Source organism: Sycon ciliatum, chromosome 1 (assembly GCF_964019385.1).
Source record: "Sycon ciliatum chromosome 1, ocSycCili1.1, whole genome shotgun sequence".
Taxonomy (NCBI): Eukaryota; Metazoa; Porifera; class Calcarea; order Leucosolenida; family Sycettidae; genus Sycon; species Sycon ciliatum.
In genome coordinates, this window is record NC_088643.1 from 82,777,103 (window position 1) to 82,805,010 (window position 27,908).

At 47.7% G+C, this 27,908-nt stretch overlaps 3 protein-coding genes and 1 long non-coding RNA gene across 4 annotated transcripts in view; 1 reads left to right on the plus strand and 3 right to left on the minus strand.

Annotated features, from left to right (window-relative positions):
* LOC135805881 (uncharacterized) overlaps positions 1-11,316 on the minus strand; it is a 101,764-nt gene extending 90,448 nt beyond the window's left edge. Inside the window, exons 1-4 of the mRNA XM_065320001.1 lie at positions 11,184-11,316; positions 11,014-11,084; positions 10,765-10,895; positions 414-492 (exon numbers count right to left, since the gene is read on the minus strand). The gene's annotated coding sequence lies outside the window, so the exon portion shown is untranslated. The remainder of the gene's footprint in view (positions 1-413; positions 493-10,764; positions 10,896-11,013; positions 11,085-11,183) is intronic.
* Positions 11,317-13,062: 1,746 nt separating this feature from the next.
* On the plus strand, positions 13,063-18,598 carry LOC135805883 (uncharacterized). The gene is made up of 2 exons (XM_065320003.1): positions 13,063-14,029; positions 17,218-18,598. The coding sequence occupies exons 1-2, from the start codon at positions 13,229-13,231 to the stop codon at positions 18,334-18,336; spliced, it is 1,920 nt and encodes a 639-aa protein (XP_065176075.1). The 5' UTR covers positions 13,063-13,228; the 3' UTR covers positions 18,337-18,598.
* Positions 18,599-19,431: 833 nt separating this feature from the next.
* LOC135808231 (integrase/recombinase xerD homolog) lies at positions 19,432-20,367 on the minus strand. Its single transcript, XM_065321396.1, has one exon. The coding sequence runs from the start codon at positions 20,365-20,367 to the stop codon at positions 19,432-19,434; it is 936 nt and encodes a 311-aa protein (XP_065177468.1).
* A 2,154-nt stretch (positions 20,368-22,521) lies between these two features.
* On the minus strand, positions 22,522-27,884 carry LOC135805884 (uncharacterized). The gene is made up of 3 exons (XR_010551179.1): positions 27,145-27,884; positions 24,417-24,525; positions 22,522-23,000 (listed from the first exon to the last, which is right to left on the minus strand). It is a non-coding gene; the product is annotated as an uncharacterized LOC135805884 (long non-coding RNA).
* Between the last annotated feature and the right edge of the window lie 24 nt (positions 27,885-27,908).

Below are 27,908 nucleotides of genomic sequence, written 5' to 3' on the forward strand. Positions count from 1 at the left end.
TCTCTCTGCTTGCTGTTTTTGTTTTTGTTGCCATTGTCCCTCATCATACCCATGCTTGGGTGGAGGGCGGCATGACCCGTTAGGGTAGCTGTCAATACAGTACGCAATCGTCGACGACGTCATTGCGGAGCGGCTTCCTGGTGGCAGTGCTGACTTCTCTCGAGCTCTCTCTTCTACTCTCCCCTGTCTCAGGGGCGGCGTGGCCAAGCATTTGGCAGCTGTATACCAGGCCAGGTGTGTGTGTGTGTGTGTGTGTGTGTGTGTGTGTGTGTGTGAGAGCGTGTGCGTGCGTGCGTGCATGCGTGCGTGTGTGTGTGTGTGTGTGCTCACATGTGTGCACATACGTGTTGGCATGTTACATGTGTGGGTCGAATTGCTAGTGTGTCATTGACAGCAAGACAATCAGCACTCACCTGTTAGTTGTTGTTGACTGGAAGCTGGAGCAGAATTGTCTCAGGAATGATTGACGTCAGAGAGATTGGGTAATTGTCACTGAAATGAGTTGACAGAGAATCTTAGTTTAGACCAACATTTCATTTCCATCAATTTGTTACTAATTAGGATTATACCAGCCCTGACTACCTATACCAATTTACCTATAAAGGTAAATTGGTATTGCTTGGGGCAAGTAGGGTCCAGAAGAAGGACAATTTGAAATCGGTTCGAATGGCATATCTCTCGCTTGTATACGATAAACCAAACTTGCCAAATCGCCAATTGTATGATCACGTTGCCATAGCGACCAGCGCAGTGATGACGCACGTTCTGCTTAGCTCCGTGAGAGAGAAGGTCGATCACCGCAGAATTTGGTCATTTTCAATTGTCTTATTGTATTCAAGATTTGAAAGAAGTGCTGTGTTCAATGCTGTTAGTGCCGTGAACTGTTTATCGGCCTTCTCCAATGACTGTAGCCTAGGAAATGGTTTCTCTTGGTATTCGCCATCTCTCCTGAGAAATCTTGAGCAAACTTTCAAAAAAGTACGACATTATTTCGTTCGTCAATCTCCACCATCCGTCGTCTCACCTGGCTCCAGAAGATGTTACGGGAGATAGGGGAGTCGCCAGCAAGCATCACATCCATCTTCAGGAAGTGGAAAGAGCAAACGGCATGGTCCTTGGTTGAGGTGAATGCCGCAGTGAACGTCTGATTCGTCCCAACCAAGATTTCAGCACTTTGTTCATCACTATTTTTGCTTGTCTGCTGATGTCTCCGCACTCCAGCTTTCTCCTGTCGGTGTCACGTCCCAGTACATAACAGAGAGGACTACTAAGGCGAGACCAAAAAATAGAAATTCCCGGGCCCTCCCGCACCAAAATCGAGCTTAAGTCAATTTTTTGAACAGTTCATGTACAGTACTGATCAGGGAGTAGTAAAATACAGGGAGGTGACACGAGCATGTACGGCCAGTTTGACGATTGCCTCAGCACCGTTTTCACTCGGCGGGTGAGGTTGGGGTACTATGGGTACCGAAGTGTGTAGACACGCGCGCGGATCAGGATTCTCTCGATCAGGGAGTAGTAAAATACCTACCGCCAAAGAGACTCCTACTGCAGCCCGTAGAAACTCAGCGCTGAGAATTTCCAACAATTGTCTGCCTTCACAAATTTTGGTAGTCGACCAAACTACCACTATGTCAGGATAGAAGTCCAGCAAGAGTGGTATCACTTTGGGAGATATCCCTGCGTGCCGTAGAATTTTCCTGTGTCGATACAAGCTGTTTACGACGACGTAGCCCGCATTTCAATCCTTGACAAACTTAGGAACATTTCATTCCGAAAAGTGAACTCCCGAATCTCTAGCATACTGTAGAGGCAGAAAATTTCGTCGGTCAATAATTTCGTCCAACTCCAAAGAAAAGGAGTTCGTCCGGTTGAAAATTTCGTCCATGGGTCATAAGAGTGTATAGAAACGCTGGACAAATCGATATTCGTCCTACATTTAATTTAGTCCAAAAGCTCCTTGGACGAAAAAGACGAAATTAAATTCCAGACGAATATTTCTGCTTATACAGTACCATAATATGAAATGCTCATCATCACAAAGAAGGTAGAGAAGTACTGGTTGATCACAACTGAGGAGAAATTAGTGCCGATCGTGTGGTGTCCTAGAGATTTTTCGACTTCGAAATTGGTGCACTCGCTTTTCATCTCCAATCGTACACGTATTGTTCTCAAGGAAATCACCTTCGTTCTATTGCTCCATGCCGTCGATCGGGATGAATTTCGGAAGGGTGGTACCTTTCCATATGCCGATGACACAGATGTATCACAAGAGCAAAACAAATGCTGTTCCATGAGATGGATAGACCTTTTCACGGAATTAGTTCTTCGACGAATACTCAAGATTGATTCAGCAGATCATCTTTTTTTGCGAAAGAAAAAAAACAAGCGCGAGGCACCCATCAAAAATCACGATTAGTGGCGTGTCACCTCCCTGTATTTTACTACTCCCTGGTACTGATCATGGCAGTAGATCTGTGACAGGGAGTGACACAAACCCGGGCTTGTACAACTCCATGATGTGCAGACCTTCGTGTAAGAAAAATCCAGGAGTGAACAATCACTCTCGCTATCCTCTCAAGGAGAGTGGTGGGAGAGCAGTCCCCCCCCACCCCCTAAATTGCTCGCCTTATCTATCCAAGGCGTGCACAAGACGGGTTTTTTCAACATCTTGCCATACTCCTATCGGATTGGCAATAGCTGCCAAATTCGATCTGGAAATCGCCGTACTCACTACATTTTGTGCACGCGCACATGTTGTCCAGGTGTCAGGGGCCCAGCCTCCCTGCCCATCCGACACGCCACACACAACAACGAAACTGAACTGAGAGTTCTACATAATTTCTTGACAAGACGGAGACGGACACACAAGAAGACCGGACACGACGAGGTAAACTGATAACTGAAGAAAAAGACTAAACATTTATGGCAGCATACGAGCATGCGCGCAACAAAACACAACGTATGACAATGACGTAACCGTTACTTGGATCATGTACAAACTATACATGCAACCAAAACAAGTCAAAGCAGAACGCAAAACAAACCAAAATAAACGAAAGGACCACAACAAAAAGAGCCATGAAAAGTCTTTCTACCGATACACAACATATTCCCCACCAAAGACCTTTTCAGGGTTCTACGAGGACTGCGAACACTGTGCCCTACGAGTATACGCCGCAAGCGTACTAATCAAACTAACTACAAGAGGCAACAAATAAACAAATAAACGATCGACACGCCAACAAAACTCCAACGAAAGGCAACGTCCGACCAGGGACAAACAAATCAAACTCAAACAAATAGAGCAAAACAAACTAATCAAACAACTCGAGCAAACCGAACTACCAAATTCGAACTACCAAACAAACTCGAGCAAAACAAACTAATCAACAACTCGAGCAAACCGAACTACCAAACTCGAGCAAACCAAACCACTCAAACAAATCGAATCAAACTAATCAACAAATCACAGCAGGAGCACCTTCCAAACTCCACGTCACACTCACATGGGGTTATTTGTTCACGATGCGTTTTCCTTCGCACCGTCCTTGTCGTAGGAACCAGCCACTCCTCGCAGACGTTTATCCGTCTTCGTCTGCCCTCAGCGCATTCAGCTCCAACGACTTCCGTCGCACCAACCTCGTCGTCTTCACCAGCCACCTCGCGGGACGTCCCTGCCCTCAGCGCATTCAACTCCGACGGACCAGCCACTCCTCGCAGATGTTCATCCATTTCATCTGCCCTCAGCGCATTCAGCTCCGACGAGCCAGCCACTCCTCGCAGACGTTTCCTCGCTCAGCGCCTTCAGCTCAGACGACGTCGTTTTGGTGATTTGTTCTCGATGCGTTTTCCTTCGCACCGGAGTTCCTGCCAGTTCCTCGTCTCCCTGACTATCCTGGCGTGGTCGCCAAATTTTGTGCACGCGCACATGTTGTCCAGGTGTCAGGGGCCCAGCCTCCCTGCCCATCCGACACGCCACACACAACAACGAAACTGAACTGAGAGTTCTACATAATTTCTTGACAAGACGGAGACGGACACACAAGAAGACCGGACACGACGAGGTAAACTGATAACTGAAGAAAAAGACTAAACATTTATGGCAGCATACGAGCATGCGCGCAACAAAACACAACGTATGACAATGACGTAACCGTTACTTGGATCATGTACAAACTATACATGCAACCAAAACAAGTCAAAGCAGAACGCAAAACAAACCAAAATAAACGAAAGGACCACAACAAAAAGAGCCATGAAAAGTCTTTCTACCGATACACAACACTACAAATGGAAGCTGTTCGGACCACAAATTTCGTTTCCCTTCATCAATTTTAACAATAAATCTCAAGCATTCTGGAAAGCCATTGGCAAGAGGAACACACCAGTGGGATTTTCGTCAGATGGAGTGTTACTGCAGTGGCAATAGCCTAGGGAGCTGGGAAGACACGCGCAACGGAAAATTGAGACAATTCGCTAAGATCCATGTTTTTTTTGTAGCATTCATCGTAGAGCGCTTCTTTCTTTTGTAGCTAACCACCAGGGAGTCGTACTCAAACTAGTTTGAGTACGACTCCCTGCTAACCACTAAAGACCTGTGCCTGACGTCACACAGTTCTAGGCATGCCCAGACGTCACGCACGCAACATGTGGAAATCCTTTATGTCAAAATAATAATAATGATTGCCACCCAAGTGCGGAAGTGAAAATTTGCAACGAGACGTAAAATACCTTGCGAGTGCTGTAACTCCACTATTCGACCTCGGATCGACTTCAGATTTGTTGGGGCCGACAGCTGAGAACTTTCTAATGCGAATAGACTTTTCGATTACTCAATTCCGTTCAGGGAAAGCTGAGTTACGAAATATTTGAGTGTTTGCAGAATGGTCTTCATACCCGGTTCATAGTGATGCGGATGCGCTCGAAATTCTCAAGGCGCGCGACGAAAAGTGCGCCCAAAATGAAAATAGGGAGAGCGAAGGCGCGCGAGAGCGATCGCTCTCCTTAAACCAGATGGTCTGATGTGCATCCCAGGGTCGGTGTTGGCCGAAATACAATAATTGTACTGGTAAACTGCATACATGTTGTCTGTAAAAAATTCAATAAAAATTATCGGAAACACTGTAAAAAAAGGGTTCAGCATGCAATGCATACATACATAGTAAAAAGCAGTTCACGGCACCAACAGCATTGAACACAGCCCTTCTTTCACTTCGTGAATACAATAAACCAATTGAAACGACCAAATTCTGCAGTGATTGACTTTCTCTCTCACGGAGCTAAGCAGAGCGTGTGTCATAACTGCGCTGGTCGCTTTGGCAATGTCAGCATACAATAGGTCGTCGACGTCTGACGTCACTGCTTTTTGACAACGCGTAGGTACTTGGCCAAGTGGTGACAAACAAAAGCCGTGTCACCTGCACTTGTCGTGTTTCCAGTGGCAACAGCATACAGTGAGGAGCGCGCGAACAAAATTAATTATTTCAAATAAACTGCTACTTGTCGCCGAGTTTATAGTTTCGCTTTGTAGAAAGGAGAAGCCGCAGCTGATTTTTGCTTAGCCACTGCTGTGCCTGTACTGTCGTTCGGCTTTGCATGTAGTCGCCGGCCAAGAAGAAATTGTTGCGAAATTCGGTTCGAGCATGATTTACGCGTGTTGCATTTGGTTCTTGTCTCGCAGAGTCTGATGTCATATGGCCCAGTATCAGCGAGAATCTTTTTTTGCAGAAAAAGTCATTTTCTACAACGGCAAAAAAACTCTTGCTTCGCTGTGCACATCTTAACAAGAATTAGTTCATTGTGACAATGAATGCTTTTGATCATCCTAGTAGGAGCGTTCGCTCACGATAGCCAACTGCCGTCCAGCTCTGCCAGAAGTGATTGGACTGCCTAGGCAGGAATCGTCGCGTCTGGTGGAGAACGACAACAGTTTTCATAAGATGTTTTTGTCGACACCCAATTCCTTTTAGCGACGAGAATTTCAACTTGATTTAGGCGCTCCGCAAAAGAAGCTCTCTGCTGGTAACGTACTTTCTGGCATCTGGAAATCCTCGTAGGGCCCTTCTGATTTTAGTACAGCTCCGCTCAGGGGAAATACTCAACGAGGAGAAACTAGTGAGGCGAAGGCAACAGAGGGTCACAAACTGAAATGCCCTGGATCAACTCGAGTCAGGACGAAAGAGCTCTGCCGATAGTGACTTGATCTGAATTTATCCAGACTCCCACCCTGGTCTAAGGTACGTGCGAGTATGGTGTGATGTGTGACGTTTATGGTATGTGGTGCATGCAAGAGTACGCCGTGTCAGAGTGTGAGAATCTGCTTCCGTCTGTGTGAGAGTGACTGTCAAGTGAATGCTCTACATGCGCAGTGCTAGTTTGGTCTGGAAAAGAGAGTCATGTGTGATTCGTCCGTGGTCTGGTTGTCTTGGTCTTGGTCATGTATTCTGTATGTATTGGTCCCTGATTGGTCGTCACGATTTGTCGTCGCGTTATCACTGCTTGTTCTTTGTTTTTTCTTGGCGTCTTTTTCCGTCGCCATTTGTTTAGTCTTGCATTTCCTTTCTCCTCCTGTGCCCTCGCCATTTGCTGATTATAAGAAGTCAGAAAGAGTATCTTTTTGTGCAGGAGAATTGGTTCTACAGTCAAAAGTCTTTATAACGGAAATGCTCTCACACCTTACAAGCAACACGTCATGACTGGCATATGACCCATGACAGTATGGTCACACTTAGTTTAAATGCGGCCCTGCACGATATGGTTCGTTATACGCGAAAACAGTTCGCTATAAAGAATCAATGTTGTGTGGATTCAAACAAGGACATGGATATAATACAGTCAACTTCGCTAAAAACGACTGCGGATATAACGACAATTTGCGAATAACGATAGAATTTCCATGCCCAGAGCAAATTCCCATCCCACTCTGATACATATAATGAGACTTCGGGTATAAGGACACTTCGCGGAAAAGGACACTGTTCTGATGCCCCGCCGAGTGTCGTTATACACGAAGTTGACTGTATATGGCATAAAACAGAGAGGTTTCAGGTTTTCTAATCGAGTGCTCAATACCGAAAGGCAGAGCTGGTTTAAACAATAAGAGGATGAAAAAAAGTGTTTTCTGATGATCACTTTAATAGTGCATGAAACTCGCAGTAAAAACGCATTTTCATCCTACTCTAATTTTTGTTTTTTTATAATTATGGCATAGCCAAAATTCTTAATTGGCTGTAATGTTTAGCTTGTTTCTGTCTTGATTACGCTCATCTTCCCCTCACTAACATTATTTCAAAACCTTGAAACCTTCGAAGTTGGAAGGCTGTTGGCTAGAACATTAAAGATGTGATCGATCTTCATCAGGTCCTTGAATATCAGTATCACTTGTGTGCTGATTTCTTACTTGAAATTCGTTTTGAAATGAATAATATCCCAAACTCTCGAGAAAGGTTTGTCATTGTTTGACAGTACAGTAAAACCTGGTGTAAGCGATCTCTGGTTTAGCCACCGTTTTTCCATGCACGGACAATTCTACACAGCAACTGCACCGGACATAGCGACCACCTGCCTTGCGCGACCAGTGACCGACTTTTAGTGCACCAAGTGCCATATGGACCTGCACACAGCAAGCAAAACTAGCCAAAAGTGCCATCTTGACTGGCAGAGAAACAGGCTTGAAATGCGCTCTGAAGCAAGTGCATGCAGTCAACAGAAGTGACAAGTGACAGTGCAGGATGCGCTAGCGTTGCATGCACTTGAGAAGTTGAGTGAGGCTTGCTTCGCTTGCACGAAAGTATTCTATGCTCCAGACCTGTCAATATGAGTACATGGAAGGACAATCATGCACTTGTATGTACACGATCCGATATGCCACGAATGTATGAGACCTGGCTCTAAAGACCACCTGGCTTTAACGACTGCTTTTGCTTGCACAGTGGGGTGGTCGCTTAAACCAGGTTTTACTGTAGTTCAAGATGGCTGCCAAGTAGACAACTGCCACTCGCTTGTTGCAGTCCTACGGGCGCTTTTCATCCTCTGAAAGCTTCACTCCAGGAAATCATCAAGAAGCAATCCTTAGGCGATTCAGTGGTTATTCCATACCACAATCATGCATAAGGTACGAAGCAGCGTTGGCGATCTGGGGGTCAATCGCTCACGACTGTAAACTGCATGAACGAAACTTGAACAGTTAAAGGGGAAGTGCATCGATTTTTCAAGTAGGGCTCAGATGAAAGACAATTGGATATCGGTTCCGATGGTATATCTCTCGCTTGCGTACGGCAAGGGAAACTTGCCATATCGCCGATTTCCCGATCCCGTTTCCATGGCGACTACAGGTGATGACGCACATTCTGCTTAGCTCCGTGAGAGAGAAGGTCGATCACTGCAGAATTTTGTCATTTTCAGTTGTCTTCTTGTATTCACGAAGTGAAAGAAGTACTGTGTTCAATGCTGTTAGTGCCGTGAACTGTTTATTAGTAGTCCTCTCCGTTGTGTACTGGGACGTGACACCGACAGGGGAAAGCTGGAGTGCGGAGACGTTAGCTGGCAAGCGAAAATCGTGACGAACCAAGTGCTGAAATCTTGGTTGGGACAAATCAAACGTTCAGCATTTACCTCAACCAAGGACCATGCCGTTTGCTCTTTCCACTTCCTGAAGATGGATGCGCTGCCTGCTGGAGACTCTCCTATCTCTCGTAACATCTTCTGAAGCCAGGTGAGACGACGAGTAGCGGAGATTAGCGAACGAAATAATGTCGTATGTTTTGAAATTTTTGCTGAACATTTCTCAGGAGAGATGGCGAATACCAAGCATCTTCTCCTAGTCTAGAGAAACCATTTCGTAGGCTACATTCCGCCTAGGGAAATGCAGGAGACGGCCTGGCTGGGGAGGACACACTTGGAGGAGAACGAAGTAAGTGATCTTGTTTATGTTGTTCTTTGGTATTGCAATCTTATGTTTGACGAACATACGACATGGTGCATAGTTGGTCGTTGAGTGCCTGCATATGCATGTATAAGTGTGTGCTGATAAACACTTCCTATGCAAGAATCTGACACTCATGCTCTCATTCTTTCTTGCAGTATGTGCGCACGTGTGTGTGTGTGTGTGAGCGAGAGAGAGTGTGTGCAGGAGCAGCGTGGAGCATGCCAGTGTGATCGCTGTGGCCGTTGCTTTCTTAGCTATGGCGTTCTTGCCCGTCACAAGTGTGTGGCTCAGCCCCCAACGACAGTGGAGCCGTGTTGTGGTGAATACTGTGTGTCCTGCGACCGCTGCTTCCGTTCGGTCCAGGGCAGGAATAGACACCGCTGCTGAAGCTCTCCGCGGCCGTACGTCAGTCTCGTGGCAGATGACCCGAACTTTCATTTTGTGTGTGTGTGTGTGTGTGTGTGTGTGTGTGTGTGTGTGTGTATGTATGTATGTATGTATGTGTGTTGCTCCCTACATAGACAAACTCTTGTTTTTGTGTCCCGGGTGCCATGGGGCGGCGTTCTCCCATTCTCTCTCCACTGCCCCTCCGGGCCCACGTGGCAGTGACTCGACAGGGCAGTGCAAGTGTGTGTATGGTGTATGGTGCATGGTGTGTGCTGGCATGTCTGTATAAATATGTTGGACAGGAATTTGTTCACCCACAACGTTCACGGGAAACCATGCTAGGTGTTGCTGGAACGTATGGAGTCTGCGAGCACTTACAATAACTTACGTCATGTCACAACAAAGAACGGTGCAGTGTTCGACCCTCATGTAAACATGATGGTGATGGTACCTCACCTAAGCTACCCATGAAGCTAGAAAGAACATCAGGTCAACAGAATTGTACCAGAGGAAAGCATCTATTGCCCGAACTTCTTCATATGAAATGAACAACACCCTTCTCCATAGAGACAACATCCAGATGAAGTGTATGGACAAATAATATATAAATAGGCCATTCACTGAGGGCATGGAATGATCTCTACGTGTAGATTGGATAGACACATGCACGTCTGCAAGGAAAGCATTTGTTCATGGGTTAGTTCATGAGCTGATTGAGTTCACATGGACTAAGTTCATACATGCCATCTCTCCTGAGATATGTTCAGCAAAAATTTCAAAACATACGACATTATTTCGTTCGCTAATCTCCGCTACTCGTCGTCTCACCTGGCTTCAGAAGATGTTACGAGAGATAGGAGAGTCTCCAGCAGGCAGCGCATCCATCTTCAGGAAGTGGAAAGAGCAAACGGCATGGTCCTTGGTTGAGGTAAATGCTGAACGTTTGATTTGTCCCAACCAAGATTTCAGCACTTGGTTCGTCACGATTTTCGCTTGCCAGCTAACGTCTCCGCACTCCAGCTTTCCCCTGTCGGTGTCACGTCCCAGTACACAACGGAGAGGACTACTAATAAACAGTTCACGGCACTAACAGCATTGAACACAGTACTTCTTTCACTTCGTGAATACAAGAAGACAACTGAAAATGACAAAATTCTGCAGTGATCGACCTTCTCTCTCACGGAGCTAAGCAGAATGTGCGTCATCACCTGTAGTCGCCATGGAAACGGGATCGGGAAATCGGCGATATGGCAAGTTTCCCTTGCCGTACGCAAGCGAGAGATATACCATCGGAACCGATAACCAATTGTCTTTCATCTGAGCCCTACTTGAAAAATCGATGCACTTCCCCTTTAATTCAGCGGTAGGTGACTACCAAAAACAACCGTAAATCTACTACGCAGCATTTGCACTATGTGCGCTAAGAAACCAATAACCGATCTGCTTACCTGTCTTCTATTCGAGCTAGCTTTTGTTGGTAGAACCGAGGGCTCTGAACATGCCATGCATGTAGAAGATATTCCACGTCTACTGGTTCCCTGCCAAATCGACCAACACGTTGCTGCTCTTCTTGAACGTTCTACGATAAAATGAAAAAAGAAGTCGATGAGGATTGAGGTCAACGAGGTCGGAGCCGACGAATTCTGTCGAATTCACAGTAGAGCGCGGCTCTCTGAGTAAACTATTTAGCTACCTACCAGAAGAAAAGGATCTAGAAATTCTCAGAACGTTGCAGATAATCGTCCAGCAGATGTTCCTTCGCGCAAGCCTATGAAAAAAGGAGCAGGAAATAGGGCAGGAAACAAAATAAAGAGTTGGATTCCGTGGCCTTCGAACACACCATGAGCTGTGAATCCGCCGTACTCACAGCCTAGACTAGTAGTAGGCTCCAGAATAGGTAGCGATTGAAAGACAGTCAACTCGGACCAAAGACAGATATTCATTCGGTTCACTGCAACCCCGTCTTTCTCAACAAGACTCGAAAGGAGGTTTCTCTTGCTCTTTCTCCAAAACGAACAAAGCTTTATGCCGATCATCCGAAATTTGCGGCTACTATTCATATCAGAAAGGCTACGTTTCATCGAAACTTGGTACCGTGCTAGATGTACATAACGATGGGGATATCAAGCGCCACCTGCAAGTACGGATCTCTCCATAGCTTGTCTACCTACCTGTAGCTGTAGCTGTACTCTAGGATCGTTGTTCGAACGTCTGACAACCAGGAACCAGTACCAGGAAAAGAGTTGACAGGCCATTTTGCCTAGCTAATAGTTTTCCTGCTTGCGGTCGAGGCCATGTCATAATACAAGGACCGTAGCGGCGTAGGTAGATCTACATGTACATGTACACGGGTCTACAATCATAAACATTGTATTTGTGATTACAGGCAAGGATTACGTGCTAGGCGCGAGGAATAGGCATGGATACTGATAGGGTGTTCCTGTTCGCCGCGTCTCCTTGTATTACTTTGAGGCCGAATATTCACGGACGAGTTTTATGTATCATCATAACATTCTTTGCTCGTCGACATTCCTCCTTTTCATTGTACTTTTACTCGACTTTTAATCTTTTAGATTCGGGCGGAGACTCAAGAATAGTGTTGTCCAAAACCAGGAGTACATTATTATAACCTAGATATCGGTGATTCAGATCGTGCAACAACTCAAAAGCTGCTACGAACGTGTAACAGTTACAGTTTAGTACTTCAAGTAAACAGTTCTGTCCGCAGATTGAGTAGTACTTCAAGTACCATGAGTACAGTACTGACAAGTGGAAATGACATTGATACAGTACATAAAGCCGGGTCAACGTGAACCACTGAAAGGTCTGAGAAAAGCACGGTCTGGTATGATGGCTGCAAGAAGCAGCGCAAAAGACAGGTGAACAAACACTGTACTAGTCTTTTCCATGAGGGGGGGGGGGGGGGGAGAGAGAGAGATCCCGGAGAGTCGAACGATGTGACAGGGGCGATTGTAAGCAGCAAATTTAGGCCATTTCTCATCTTTGCATGCTGTCATTCCAGTGATCACTCACTGATCACGGTGTTTACACGATGCTGCGACACGTATGCTGGGCCACAACCTGACCTTCGCCACAACTTGACGGAGCTAAGTTGAACCCAATTGAGCGCCTACAAGAGGAAGGGAGGGAGGGAGGGAGGGAGGGAGAGAGAGAGAGAGAGAGAGAGAGAGAGAGCGAGAGAGAGCGAGTGTGTGTGTGTGTATGAGACTTTTGAGTGCTGTCCATCAGATCCTGCACCTTCCACAGTGCTACACGTGTATTAATGGTAAACATGGTTACTTTTTTCTCTCCATGCACGAAAATTTGCCTGTACTTCGGACCTATCCTCCATTCGGTTGCGTCGCATTGATGAAACATGGATCCCTAATTCTTCTCTTCTGTGGAGGCTCGTACGTATACACTGTAATGGCCATCTTCAGTCCTCTGCTTCAAAACGTATGCACTACTCCAGATATTAGTCTGACACGTGATATTGTCCTCTTGCATGATCTCCCTTGTAACATTCACTCGCCCAGACACTTGAGGCGTTGTGTACTTTATTGTATCCAGCTGTATGGTCGCACCCCATTCAAACAAAACAAAATCGTAAATCACACCTGGTTGCTTTCGCTGAGTCGGCATGGTGAGCGCAGAATGCAGCTAGCATAATAATTATTTTCCTGTCACTATTACTGTCTACATCACGTGGCAAGCAAACAGGCCAGAACTGCGCAATGGATAGGAAAGCATTATCGTTGTTTTCAGCTGAAACGCTATTTGGCCTCGGAATCTCGTATTCCAAGCGTGTAGCGAGTCTCCCGTCTCGCTCCGGGATTTCTCTGTTCTCAGTCACTTGTGGAATCGTTTCACAGTAGGTAAACAGTAGCAGTTGATCGGGTAGGATTCAGCACAATGAATTGTGTAGCGAACATTCTACTGATGCTAGCCTTGTGGCAAGGAAGTGTTGCCAGTTTGATGAGGCAAGGCAATGAAATGGGGTCAGTTGGCTACATTGAACATCTACTCTCTCTGATCGAGGAAGGTGAAGGTCGTAGACTGGAGAATGCTCTAGTTGCTCACCCACGGTTGAGAGTACTGGACAAGGACTTAGATAGGATAAGAGAGTATATCAAGACGGATTTTGTTGCTCAGATGTTCCACGAGAAGATCGTGGAACACGGTGAGGAGATCTTGAAGGCGCCACCGGTAGTTCGACCGCCCCCCGGTCCTTCAGGAATTTTGACCACCGTTCGCGTGGCCTTGGACCGGGTGTACACGATGGGTCTGCTCTATCGCCTCTCTCAGCCCGCCAATCAGACGTGGCTGCAGCGCGGCTGGAAAGAGCTGCATGCTGCCGTGAACTTCAGTGACTGGAATCCATCACATTTTCTGGACGTGGCTGAAATGACGCATACGGTGGCTATCGGCTATGACTGGTTTTACAATGACCTGACCGAGGAGCAGGGAAGTCTCCTGGAACAGGCCCTGGAGGTGAAAGGATTTCAGCCGGCTCTGAAAGGCTACAAAGACAAGGCATTCTGGAGCGTGTATCCTGATAACTGGAACAATGTCTGCAATGGTGGCATGATAGTCGGCATGCTAGCTGTTGCGGATAGCAAGAACTGCCCAAGCGCACAGTCTGTAGGTCAACATGCATTGAAGGCCCTGCCCACAGCCATGGAGTCCTACGGTCCCCTGGGCGCATGGCCAGAGGTAAGGGTTTGCTCTTTTGTTTCTCTTCTGGACTGAGTCGTGTTCTGTATCCAAAGGAAATGTGTTTCACTCACAAAGCAACTGTTCAGTACATGGGGTAGTGGTCTAACAGAGCAATCACACTCACCACCGTAGTGGTTTTCCAGAAATGAGAAGAAGCAAAAAACCACACTCGCAGCCACATAATAGATGAATAGCCGAAAACATCTAAATCCATCAAAGAACTGCCAGCAAGCAGGAGAAAAGGCCGTAAAATCAAATGAAACGGCATGGCCAGTGGTGAGCATGGGTGACTGGGCAGCAGCGGAGCGCCTGAAAATAATGACTCCCTACTTCCTAGCCGTGACCGCTCAACCCGGCTAGAGGAAAAACACGCCTTTCGGCCAAAAAACCTTTTTATTTCATTAATTCCTGCCCCGCTGCCAGTCGGACCCAAGAATAGAGACAGCAAGAAATGGTATGTAATAACCGGTGTATGTCATTATCATAAGCCACACACATTGGCATAGAATATCAATAAGAACAGCGGAAGACCCCCATGAAACCAGGGTGGGTGGGTGGGCAACTTCAACTACCACGAAGAAAAACAAAGACCACGATGGCAGGTTCAATGGAGTTGCGCAGAACAAGAGCAAACGCACGAAAATATAAGTTGATTCTCAGGTCATGAGCCTGCGAAAATCGATGCGAGCGAGCGATTTTTTTATTTTCCACAATTTTTTATTTCCAAAGATAGGGTCACACGTGGATGGTCATATGTTCATATTCAGGCCAGGGAGTAGAAAAATACCGGTATTTTACTACTCCCTGATTCATGCACACGTCGAGTCTCACTAGCACTGCCATGTACATGTATCTGTATACAAACAGTGCAGTGTGTACTAGTACACAGCATGCCAGGACTGCACAGTGCAGTGTGTACTAGTACACAGCATGCCAGGACTGTCTTTGTGGTCCACGGTGGCTCGGCAATGGCTTTATTTATTGATATTATCCTCTTCCTGATTCTTTTTTTTTTAAATAATTGGATGCATAGAGATAAGAAAATAAACACAAGATACTGCTGCTAGTCGCACAGCTAAGCACACAGAAAACGACAAGATGTTACAATGAATGTAACAACACCCGTCCAAGCTAAAGGACCTACATCCCTGCCCCAGGACGGTATCTTGAAAAAACCCACACACTCACCACACGGTCATCATCCAGCTTCAGTTCAATCACAATACAGTAGTATTCTTCCCATGCAGATTCAATTGAACTCCCCTGGCACTAGCCATACAATCTGAAGCTGTACGTAACCATACAAAGGCCCGCGACGCACACACCACCCCTAGGTTTTTGTTGTTTTTTTTTCAACTAAAAAAGAAAAGCAGTCGTAACTGCCACAGCCACATGGCCAATAAGATAATATCGATAAACACACACCCAGAAGTCAGGGGTGGGAGGGTGGGATACAAACTGCACCAACGAAAAGCCACTGCGAAGTGACAGGAATGCGGTCAAGCACAACATTTTTGCTGAAGCAAAAATTGCAAGGAAATCCCAAAATCAGTGCGATTTTACATGAGCCCCAAATGTTCAAGTTACCCACAAAGACACAAGCTTTCCAACTCTCTTTGGCCGTTGGAAAGCATACCGTACAGTGCAGCCGTATTTGTACAATCATGTACACCATGCATGGCTGGCGGCCGGCCAATGCGCGCATATGCATGCATAGAATTTAAGAAAATCGTCGGTGCGCCGCCAGAAATCGGTGCGCGCGTACTTGAGAATCAAAGATAATTTTTACCATGGCCTTATAAAAAAAGTCAACAGCAAGGCTGGGCGTGGACGTCCAAGGACATCCATTGCGACGCGCATCACAAGCGACTTACAGAGAAGGAACATCGACTTGAAGCGCAGCAATCAGCTGCAGAATGTGAGGGCCATCGCTCTGGACAAGCCTACATGGAGAAATCTGGCCGACAATCCATGATCTGGCGTCACAGGTCATCAGTGCACCGTATTAATAATTATCTTGATAATGGAATTTGATTATAGGAGATAGGACAGAAGCGGAACGTATAATTATACCAACATAATTATATTATTACGCGTGCTGTGGTATTATTATTATTATAAAAAAAAGTACACGTCCTTGGTGCAGTCCCCGAATTCCTCTGCCCCACATGACTGTACTTCATACTCCGAACTGTTTTCGCCATGTTCTCAAGAAATTCCTTGGGCACCCTGCAAGAAGATCTTAGGGTCTGTTCGGATAGCCCAAGTAAAAATGCAATGCAACGAAAACACAAACTGATCAACCGAGTGGCTTAGAACAGCATATGTGTCCAATTGACACTCAAAACAAAGCCTCTAATGGGTGTACATGACCTTTTCTACGTACAAGGATGTATATTCTCAGTCATGCCACCATCTGGACTCACTTATAGTTTGTGCTTGGAGAAGGCGAGGGGGACGAGATGGTTCATTCAATCCTTACCGTGGGTTGTATTATCAGGTACACTATACACACAGTGCACATCGTATGGTCAATTCTCCACTTGTGAGCTGCACATGCAGTTATGTGGCTACACATTGAAGTCCTTCTAAGCAAGGTACCAGTAGTGTGCTGAGCTGACCTCAGCAAGGTACCAGTAGTGTGCTGACCTCAGTAGACATAATGACTAGAAGCCAATCTGGTCGGCCGTGAGTCAGTAAAAAAGACGCACCAAACTACTTCAGTATCAGCAGTGGGAAATTCACGAGCTCAAACGTGGACTAAGCCACTTCATAGCAAATGTGGACTAAGCCACTTCACAGCAAATGTGGACTAAGCCACTTTACAGCAAATGTGGACTAAGCCACTTCACAGTAAAATGAAGTGGCTTAGTCCACGTTTGAGCTCGTGAATTTCCCACTGCTGATACTGAAGTAGTTTGGTTTGTCTTTTGTACTGACTCACCAGATTGGCTTCTAGTCATTATGTCTACTGAGGTCAGCTCAGCACACACTTCACAGCAAAAGATCATGTCCATGTCGAGGTTTTACTGGATTGTACTTTCTCATTTTTCTGACCACTCACACAGCGTGTCTTGCTTGCATGCTGTCTCTCTCTCTCTCTCTCTCTCTCTCTCTCTCTCTCTCTCTCTCTCTCTCTCTCTCTCTCTCTCTCTCTCTCTCTCTCTCTCTCTCCTGTTGTTCAGGGAGTTGGGTACTGGGCCTACGCCACACGTTACACTATCTTTGCTATCAGCTCGCTTGAGACAGCTACCGGCGGGGACAACGGTCTCAGCTCGTGGCCTGGTTTCAACTCAACAGCGCTATTCGTTGTCCATGCTACAGCCCCCTCACTCCAGTTCTTCAACTATGCCGATGCAGGACGCTATACAATAACCGAGGGACCCACGGACACTCCGAGTCTCTACCACCTAGCAACTAGATTTAACATCCCGGCTGCAGCATATCTTCAGCGCCTCAAGTTGCAAAGATCTGGGGACGCAACCCCCGAGGATCTGATTGCTTACACACCTGCGGGAAGTTTTGAGGATCTCGCAAAGCTGCCTCGATGCATGATGTTTCCCCGACAAAATGTAGCCATTGCACGCTCATCCTGGTCTGACTATGGAGCAGCTTGGCTAGGCATCAAGGCCGGCTTGACACACGAGGGTGATCCACATGGACATTTGGATGTCGGTAGCTTCGTCTATGAAGCAACTGGACACCGCTGGGCTATCGACCTCGGTGCAGACAGCTACGCTCTGCCCGAGTATTTTGGATCCAAGCGCTTCACCTACTACCGTCTCCGCAATATCGGTCACAACACGCTGACCTTTAACGAAGACAATCAAGCAACTGATGCTAACGCATCGCTGACAGCAGCCATAAACTGTCATGGAACTAGTGACGTAGGCTACATGTCCATCGACACAAACCTCACCTCAGCTTACACACCTAGCAACATATCGTATGTTTACCGCCAGTTTTCACTTGATTACGTCACCAAAGAACTACAGATCTATGACCGCATTGGCTATGGAGAGAGCAAAGCCAGCACACTTACCTGGGCCTTGCATACGTATGCTAACATCACCATTCAAAATCCCTCGACGACAGCACAGCTTAGCTATGGACCAGACAGGTTGCAAGTTTCCATTGTCAATGGATCAGATCATACCATTTGTTCGGGCACAACGTTTTCCTATGCTCCAATTGACCTGGCACCTCCCCAGGAATCAACCAAGGGTGTGAACAAGTTGGTGATTCAGGCTCCAGCTGCAGACTGCAAAATGCTCACTGTATCGCTCAAACCTGTGCAATTTTAACGTGCACACATCCAAATGGAGGGATTTTACCCCACTTGAAAACATCCTTTCGGCAAACGTCTGCTTATGTTTCCGTCCATACATCTCTTTTATCTCTCTCCTTCTCAACCCCCCCCCCCTCCCTCCTTCCCTCTCCGCAACCCATCGTTTCATTGCATGACTGCCAAAGGCACATGACATTGCAAACATTGAAGAAAGCCATGGGAAGGGATTGGTTGACGTTTCAAAATCATAATCAAACGGAAGTAAACATTCTTTTCGACTCTCTCGTACACACCACAAAAACAACAATAGAACTGCAGGGTTGCAGCAACAGCTGCTCCAACAGGGTCGCAGCAAAAGCTGCTCCAATTCTTGCACCGCATGTGTATTAATATAACTATGCCACAGTCATAGACAAGCATTTAAACATAATTACGGCAGCCTGGTGCACATCGCTTTAGCATAACAAAAAGAAAACAACGCAAGACAGCAAGCGATCCAAGCCATGGTACGCTGGATACATGAACTTCCGATAGAATTGCGTTCACCGCGGCTCAGTGCACTGATTATTGGGAATTGCCGCCAGCGACAATAGTGGAGATGCTGAATAACCCCAAATGGGCCAGTCCAAAGCCAATGTGCTACCTCAATACAGAATTATCTGAAATTGGCCTCACGCACACACACGCGCGCGCGCGGAAACATGCTCGCGACATACACGCACTACTGCTTATTCAGCCAATAAATCCGTATGCACATACATATCTAGCAATGAATATCTAATTGGGTGGGCGGGTGGGATTTGCAACTGTACAGCAGCAGTGCAAGAACAAAAAGAACACTGTCTTCAGACCAGCATGCACCTTCACGTGCATGCTGCAACTTCGCACTGTGCAGCCAGTGCGTACCGCACTCCCCGCACAGTCCGTGAACTCTGGACTGTGCACTCGTGTTTCGAAAAGAACAGCATTTCTTGTTTACTTCGTTGCTCTCATCCAACAAGAAATGAGGCATTTCTTCTCGACTCTCTCGTACACACCACAAAAACAACAATAGAACTGCAGGGTCGCAGCAACAGCTGCTCCAAGAGGCACAAAGCATAGCTGGCGGCATTTAGACTGCCAAGCAGCGAGACACTCTCAGCATGTTAGGCAGAGACTCACTGAAATACATTCTCATTGACTTTTCGCTTCTCCAGCCGCCTTGCCTCTGGATTAGCCTGTCCGGGATGCCGGCAGCTGCTGCCGCTGTGGCACCTCCGGAACGTAAACTATGCAGGCCGTAAACATTCGGATCTTCGCCGACTCTCGATACTGCACAGCGAACTAACTCCCTTGCTCTGGAATAGGACATCTGACCACGGATCACCTTCTTGCCTCGATGCTGTGAGATTTTGCCAAATAAAGGTGACTGCTGTAGGTGTCCACCTCTAGCGACCAGCTCTTCCAAGAGGTGTACAGGACATGCCTCACCCTTGGAAAGTGCGATGAATATCCAATTGCCATGGCGAAGCTGATCATTCTTTCTGACCTCAAGAAAGACGGCCGCATACTGGTTCTTGATCAGCACTTCGTCAACCCGCAGCTGTGTTAAGTCATTCCAACGGAGCAATCCGGCAAAGCCAATTGCTAACAACGTCATTACTTGCAAGTCTTGGAGAGATTCTGACCGTCGATACTCCTTGGACAGCTTCCTGAGAACACTCTTGCTCAGTGGCTGTTTTCTGTTCTTCGGGCAGGCTAGAATACGTTTTGCAGCCTGATGAACATTAGCCACGACATCATTGGCACATGGATCCGCGAGACCGTGTGACTTGTGCATCCAACTGATACTGCATACAGCCGACGTAATCGGCGCAGCCGTCCTTGCTTCGTTGATCAGCTTTACTAAGTACAACGCCACGTGGAAGGAGTCTGCACCGACAGCTGCGACACCCTGATTGACCGCCCACGTCCTCCCGCGCTGGAAGCAGGCTGCATACTTTTTCAATGTTGCCGGCGCCCTTGCTCTGGCGAGAACACTTGGCAAATGGGAAGCAAGTTGCGTCATTTCCTGAGACATGCGTTCTGGCTGTTGACTTGACTTGCCTGTAGCACACAGTCGGAGAACAGCATGATCACGTCTGCACCGCTGGCTGCCTCCTCCTCCTTAGCTCGATTGCTTGTAGCGTCCGCTCTCGGATGGCTCTGCCGCAGCACCTTGAGTCATAATTGTAAGCCTGTAGCTTTCACCCTTATCATGCCTGCTGCTCGGGTTGACACCTGTAGTGTCCATGTATGCCTGTAGCACAACTCCGTACCTGACCGCATGCACCACTCACAACATACACCCCACCCAGAAATAATGCAAACAAACGCTTTATGTCGCATCGAACCATCGACAGAATAATTAAATTTCATGTGTGGGGGCCCAGACCACGGTGACGAACATGAAAACGAACACAACGACACTTCAACATTGACTGTCATCATAGCTGTGGTGACATCCTGGGCAAGTGCTCCAATCGCTCTTCTACACCTCTCTCATAACAATGATAACAAAGCGCCTGGAGGCCGCCCGCCCGTGCAAAATTACGTGCGTACCTACGGCATTATCTAAATTCTGGCTAGCATACTTAAAGGGGAACTACACCCAAAAATCAAAACTTCATGGTCCGTAGAGTTTTGGACGCTGAGTCGAATGGTGAAGGTCCCACTTCGATCCGACCAAGCGTTCCTGAGATATCTTCAGTTTAAATTGTACTTTCGGGGGACGCGCCGTGACGTCATGCGGCCGCGACACACCCCCAACACACCCTTCTACGTCATTGAGACTCGCTTGCTTGGGCCAAGCTCAGAAGTACAGGTATTTTGGTATGTGAAAGGAATAGTTCTGACAAAGACGTCCTCACCATGAGCGATTCCGACGTATCAGACGAGCTTGAAAGCTCAGAGCCTGAGCTGAAAATGTTTGGCTTCGGGCATGAGCCGAAATTTTCAGGAAAGGATATGGCAGCGCAAGCGGTGGCTTCCATTCGGGCTGTAAATGTGGATGCAGCAGAAATGACTGCAATTGGAGAAGTCGCTCTCCATCAGCAACATCTGGCAACCGGTTGGCTGGGCTATTTCGAAATAGCGGCAGCGGCAGCCAAAGCAGCTCAGACAAACCTGACAATCCGTAAGTTTTTTCACAGTATAGTCCTACGTAATGCTCACAAATCGAATCGTTCTCTTCATATCGTAAATTGTGTGAAATTTTGTATTCGCACAGTACTCAGATCAATAGTCTCCTCACTCGTACTCCTGTACATGGAGTTTGCTGCGTAACATGGCTAGCATTATCTCCGTGCAAGTCGTGCAATGTGTATCGGTTCACTTGTGCTTTATCTCACATAAGTGGACTGCACCTCAATTCGTAGTGTGGCGAAATACATTCTCACCTTTTGCATTATCACTTAGTCTTTACAGAATGCTGAGACGTTCTCTTGTATTTCACGTAGCTGTGTACCAACAATTACGCTGTGCACTCTAGCAGCAGCAGCACAGTAGCATATTGAGTGCGTTTTGCCCTACTGTGGTGTCTCATGACTGCATTACCGGAACAGCTCTGTCCTTCTTGATTATCATTCTGAAATGTGTGCACATATCCGCCGCGCCCCACACACACGCACGCACATGTGCTCACCTTGGTGGGCACATAGTATAGTAGTCACACATGCTCACGCACGCAGACACGCAATTTCACAAGCGCGTGCGCACACGAGTGCATAAGCATACAAGTGCCCGTGCACATGCTCGTGCACGCACACATGCGCGCACTCATGCACTTGGTTGCATACCCACACATCCCTCAGGATCACTAACGGCAATGCATCTACTACTTGTCATTCCATGTCCCTCCCGCAAGGTGGAGAGAATGACATAAAGGAGAACACAGAATAGATGACGTGAATATCTTTGGAATGTTATATTACATTACACAAAAGCACACGCACGTGTGCACCTGCGCGCGCACTCACGCGCGTGCGTGCGCGCGCACTCATGCACGTGCGTGCGCGCACACACACACACTCACGCGCGTGCGCGCACACACACACTCACGCGCGTGCGCGCACACACACACACTCACGCGCGTGCGCGCGCACACACACTCAGTGTCACGCGCGTGCGCGCACACACTCACGCGCGTGCGCGCGCACACACTCACGCGCGTGCACGCACACACACAATAATAATGTCTGTCTCTCACGCGCGTGCAAACACACTCACGTGCGCGCACACTCACGCACGGGCGCACGCACACACTCACGCACGGGCGCACGCACACACTCACGCTCGTGCACGCACACTCACGTGCGCGCGCGCACACTCACGCACGTGCGCACACACACACGCGCGTGCACGCATACACACACTAGTAATGTCTGGCTCTCATCTGCATCCATACTGAGAAAACGCAACGAGTTCCCGAATAGGTGTACACTGTTGCCGGTATGTGGACTATCTTCTCTCCTTGAACTGCAGGTCATTGCGTGATGTTGCTTATCAGCAGTACATACTGTGTGTTCATACAGGAAAAAAACATGCCAGCTAGAGGCGCTGGCGCTGCAAACAGTCCTTCCTATAACCTTTCGGCGGTGGCAGTGGTCGTAGCTCAACAGTGAGTCACTGCGACCGATGGTACAGCCGCTCTTGATCTTCTTCCTGTAAAATCAAGAACAGCAATCGCAGACAGGTTCATCGATCGCACGCAGTATAGCCTAGGGAAACAGGAGATCTACTGCCGTCCACCTCATCAGGCCGGTTTCGGAAAGCTTCACATTTCGTAGTGATGTAGTCCAAAACACTTCTACAAATGCTTCGGAAAAGAAAGAACTACATACAGTAGCTAGCGTTTTTGAAATATTGCACTCACCTCTGCTTTTCGACTGACGCTTCACAGTGTGGCGTGCGAAAAAGGACACACCACAGTTTCATCCACCAGCGTCTGCATCGGATGAGTGCATAATATTCCTCCTGAAAATCCTCCTCTGCCAAATGGCTGGAACACACGCGAAGGATTTACAATTACATTGTAGTCCCGAAATTGTCAAGGAAATAATGATGTCGCTTGATAGCTGCTATGGTGCACTGCTCGGCCTGTGCCAAGCACAATCCTTCGGAAATTGGTGTAGGTTCATCCCAGGGGGGTTACCAGTAAGATTATAGTAGCCAACAACACAGCCAGAAGCCATGATGACACAAATACCCTCTTCTTCCGTGGACAAACAGAAAGAAGATGCGGAATCCCAGTGTTTCTGGATCTGGCCAAAGGATCACCAAGTCTCAATGACGTCACGGGTTTGTGACGTCACGGCACGGACCCGAAAAGGACAATTGCAAACTGATATATCTCAAGAACGCTTGGTCGGATCGAAGTGGGACCTTCACCATTCGACTCAGCGTCCAAAACTCTACGGACCATGAAGTTTTGATTTTTGGGTGTAGTTCCCCTTTAACCCTTTTCCTTCTGACTGAATTCCCAGGCAGTTCCAAATGCGATATTTCTCACCTCATTCTGAGAATATCTTTGGTTATAATCAACCGATTTTCACACTCTTGGGCATTCTGGAAAGCTCTCCACGAGCTGCGTACAATGAGCTCAAACTGGACACTACTGAGATCACATATCCAACGCCAGGGTGCTTCAAATACTCCCCATCGCTGGGTATCCGAGAAAATTCTCTCCTCGTCAGCCATTTCTCACTCCTTCATCGTAAACATTTCAAATTTGTTGTCCTGGGTTTCTTTTTATGCTTCCCACGCGCTCAAAACATGCACAGGTGACTCAGCATGTCAGGAGAGGGAAAAACCCCAGCTCAAGGCCAGTCACTCAGAAAAAAATCGACTTTTGCCGTGGCTGAAATGTCGAGCGCGATATATTTAGAATGCGGTATTGCAGCTCTTCGCCGATTGTTGCAATGAACAGCTGGGCTCTTCGGCTTCTTTCTACATATTTAGTTTTTGAGGTTCCGTCAAGAATAGATCGAGTTACGAATGTTTTAGTGCATGCATGTCCATCGACCAAATTCGGTCGATTCATGTACACACAGAAGGTAAAGGGTTAACTCATGGACTCACCTCTCTGCAAAGCTAGTGCTCTGGGTGCAACTTCTAGTTGATACATCTGTGCGTGTTAACCGGGGAGCTTATAGCTGTATGTGTGCCTATAGCACTTGCCCTACCACACCTGTAGCATATGCAACACAATTATTGTGGAAAGGTCACAACAATAAGAGACAAGATCAAAAGGAAAGCTTTGCAATAATAATAATAATAAAACGTAGCCTGTAAAACCACACCTGTAGCATGGGGGCAAACTTCCGCAAGCTCTCATTTCTTGCACCGTCAGACATACTCAGGCTCTCCCGCATACAAACACGCGCCAGGTATGCTGTCAGCAATCGCAGCCACTAACTGCGCACAATTTCAAAGCAATGATCTCGGACTTCGGCATGCCGTAACCAAATAAATTCCATGGGCATGACCCCGGCAAGAATGTATTCTCATCCTTTGGCAACCACACGCACTCTTTCACAAATCCGTACCACACAGCACCGTCCTGCAATTTTGGCCACCATGGGGCTGACCGCCACTCTGGTACAACAAGAGTGCCATGGGTTCTGCATGCTAGCAGCATATCGATTGTCCGTGAAATAAGGTAGATTGGGGGAACCATCCACACCCTTTCAATGGACCAATCCACGGTGAACGCATCAATCGCAAAGCACTCTGGGTTCCACCACCGGGAGCAGTACTTACTGAGCTGCTTAGTCTTAAAACTGGCAAAACAATCTAGGGTGTAGGGGCCCCATCTCCCTTCCATTTCCCGGAATAATGCAGGGTTCAATTGCCAATCGTCTTGGTCAACTACCTTCGAATAATAATCAGCCAGCTCGTTCTCTTCCCGAGGTACCCATTCTGCCCTAATCCTCACGCTAAAATGCCTGCACAGTTTGTGTATTGCCATAGCTTCCTCTTGTAAATGCTCTTTGCGGCTACCGTTTTCAATAATGTGTGCCGCTGCTTGGTTGTCTGTGCGATGTATGCAAGCCTTCCCAGCAATCTTTGGTGCCAATGACTCCAGAACAAGCTTAACAGCCCTAAGCTCACGCCAAGTAGAACTTAGTCTCTTTTCTTTGATTTCACTTGGCCATTCACCCTTCGCAACATGCACACCCAACCTCCCCTCCATGAAACCTCCCCAGCCAGTGTCGCTGGCATCTGACCAACAGATAACTGCAACACGTGGGTCCTTCTTCCAGAAGGGCTGGCCGTGCAATTTGTCAAAAGATTCTTTCCAGAACTTCAGGTCATCAATTGCCTCCTTTGACCAAACTGTTTGAGCTGCCCATGACTTCCTCAATAGTATCATGTGGTAGAATGCTCTAGTCCTCAGCCTGCAAATCTGGCCCAGGGCCAGCGACATGGACATTATCATTCCAGTCATCCTTGCTACCAGCTTAGCTGATGGTTGCCAGCTACCTGACATTGTGCTGAGCATCGACTTAAGCTTTTTAACACGCTTTTCGGAGGCTCTGATAGCTCCATCACGTAGGTCAACCACCATACCCAACATCTCTACCAACTGAGAGGGCTCCCAATGGCATTTCTTTTCATTAGCCACAAATCCTGCCTTTTGGAGATCTTTCTTCATTTGGTTTGCTACCTTGTGAGCACCTGCCTTAGAAGCATGTCCTCCCGACCCGTCGTCCATGTACAGTTGGCAACGTATACCCATTGCCCTCCAACGACACAATAGTACCCTGGTTACCTTCGTAAAAATGTAAGGGGCGGTTGACAACCCAAACGGCAAGACGCAGAACGTATAGTATGCTGCTTTTCCCTGGGGGGTTACCCAACTCAAACCAAGGTACCTCCAGTGGTTTTCTGCCATAGCAATGTGGTGGTAGCCACTCTTCAAGTCAAATGTAACCAAGAAATCGTTCTTCTCATATACATCTGCCACCACCTTCAAATCTTCCAGTTTGAACTTGAATTTAGCCAGGTGTTTGTTGAGGTACCTTAGATCCAGAATAAGCCTCAGCTTCTTCCCATTATCCACCACTCCCAACGGGCTACACACGGACACTTGGTCTCTGCTAACCTCTTTAATACAACCGCGAGAAAGCATATCTGAAATGGCCTCCCCGACAAAATCTGGGAACTCATGTGTACTTTTGTGGTTGTCTGACAACCTGGGCCTTGGCAATCTAACAAACGGCAACGTGTATCCATTATTGATTACTTCAAGTACTAACTTTGGTGCTCCGATTTCTTCCCAGAACTGCACGTTTTTCTTTAGACTGCCAATGACCACCCTATCCCCGTCCCCTCCGAACTCCCCATCCGCGCTATGCAACATAGAATAGGTTTCAGCATCTAATTCATTGCTTTGAAATGACATATCGTAGTCATCAGCTGCACAGAGTTCAGGCATTTCGCGGCTGGCTAGCTGCTTGCCGGCGGGGACACACGCGAATGTAGTGGCCTGTTTCGCCGCAATGGTGGCATGCACCGCTGGTGGGGGGAAATGGCTGCCGGGCTGTTGTGGCGCTTGGGGCCAAGTTTGTACTGTGGGCACCCCACCCCTTGGCCGACTGGGACGGAGTGCGGGAGAGAAAGGGCTGCTTGGCTTTTGGCGCGGGGGGGGGGGGGGATTGGATGGCTGCCACTAGCCTCTTCCTTTTCTGCGGGCACCCGACAATCCCCAGCATCTCGCCACCCTCTGCAAACTTTGCGGCTGCCTCGTGCCCATGGGCATCCGCAATAACCAGCCACTCTTGCCTATCCCGCAACAAGTTCTCACCTTGCTTGGTGGCTCGCCTTGCCCTGTCCACCTTCCTCTTCCCTAGAGCAGCACGCACTTCGCCAAGCTCTTCCAGCACAGCAGCGTTCGTCTCGTACTGTCTCTCGTACGAGGGTTTTTTCCACCGCCTCGACGAGGTTGACCGGGGAAACACGGAACGACTTCTTGACTTTTTGGCCTTTTTTGATTTTTTGCGACGACGGCGAGACTCGCGAGATGACGATGAAGACGGGGATGACGACGGAGACGAACAGGGGGAAGATGAGAATGATGATGAGGATGATGACGACGACGATGGGGACCGACGACGACGACGGCGGCTTGACCGTTCCTTGGCCAGCGCCGATTCTAGGGCGCCGATCCTCAACTGCTGCTCCTGCAGCTGGGCGTTCGGTTCGGCTCCACTGTCAGAGCTGCTTGTTTCAGGTCTGCTTGCCGAGGCAGGCAAACTACCTCCCCTGGAGGACCTGCTCCGACCTCTTGGGGTGGAGGATCGTCCACGTCCAGGCATGATCGCTTCAGACAGATTACGCTAAGTATGGAAACGAAGAAAAAAACACTCGGTCACGCAGCGAAAATTTGCAACTGTACAGCAGCAGTGCAAGAACAAAAAGAACACTGTCTTCAGACCAGCATGCACCTTCACGTGCATGCTGCAACTTCGCACTGTGCAGCCAGTGCGTACCGCACTCCCCGCACAGTCCGTGAACTCTGGACTGTGCACTCGTGTTTCGAAAAGAACAGCATTAATTTTCTTGTTTACT

What these genes read in the sequence shown, in the direction of transcription:
- LOC135805883 (XM_065320003.1), top strand. Translation starts at nt 13,229, where the DNA reads ATGAATTGTGTAGCGAACATTCTACTGATGCTAGCCTTGTGGCAAGGA. An exon ending in CCCTGGGCGCATGGCCAGAG is followed by an intron (nt 14,030 to 17,217) that starts GTAAGGGTTTGC and finishes CCTGTTGTTCAG; the next exon opens with GGAGTTGGGTACTGGGCCTA.
- LOC135808231 (XM_065321396.1), bottom strand. Translation starts at nt 20,367, where the DNA reads ATGACGCAACTTGCTTCCCATTTGCCAAGTGTTCTCGCCAGAGCAAGG.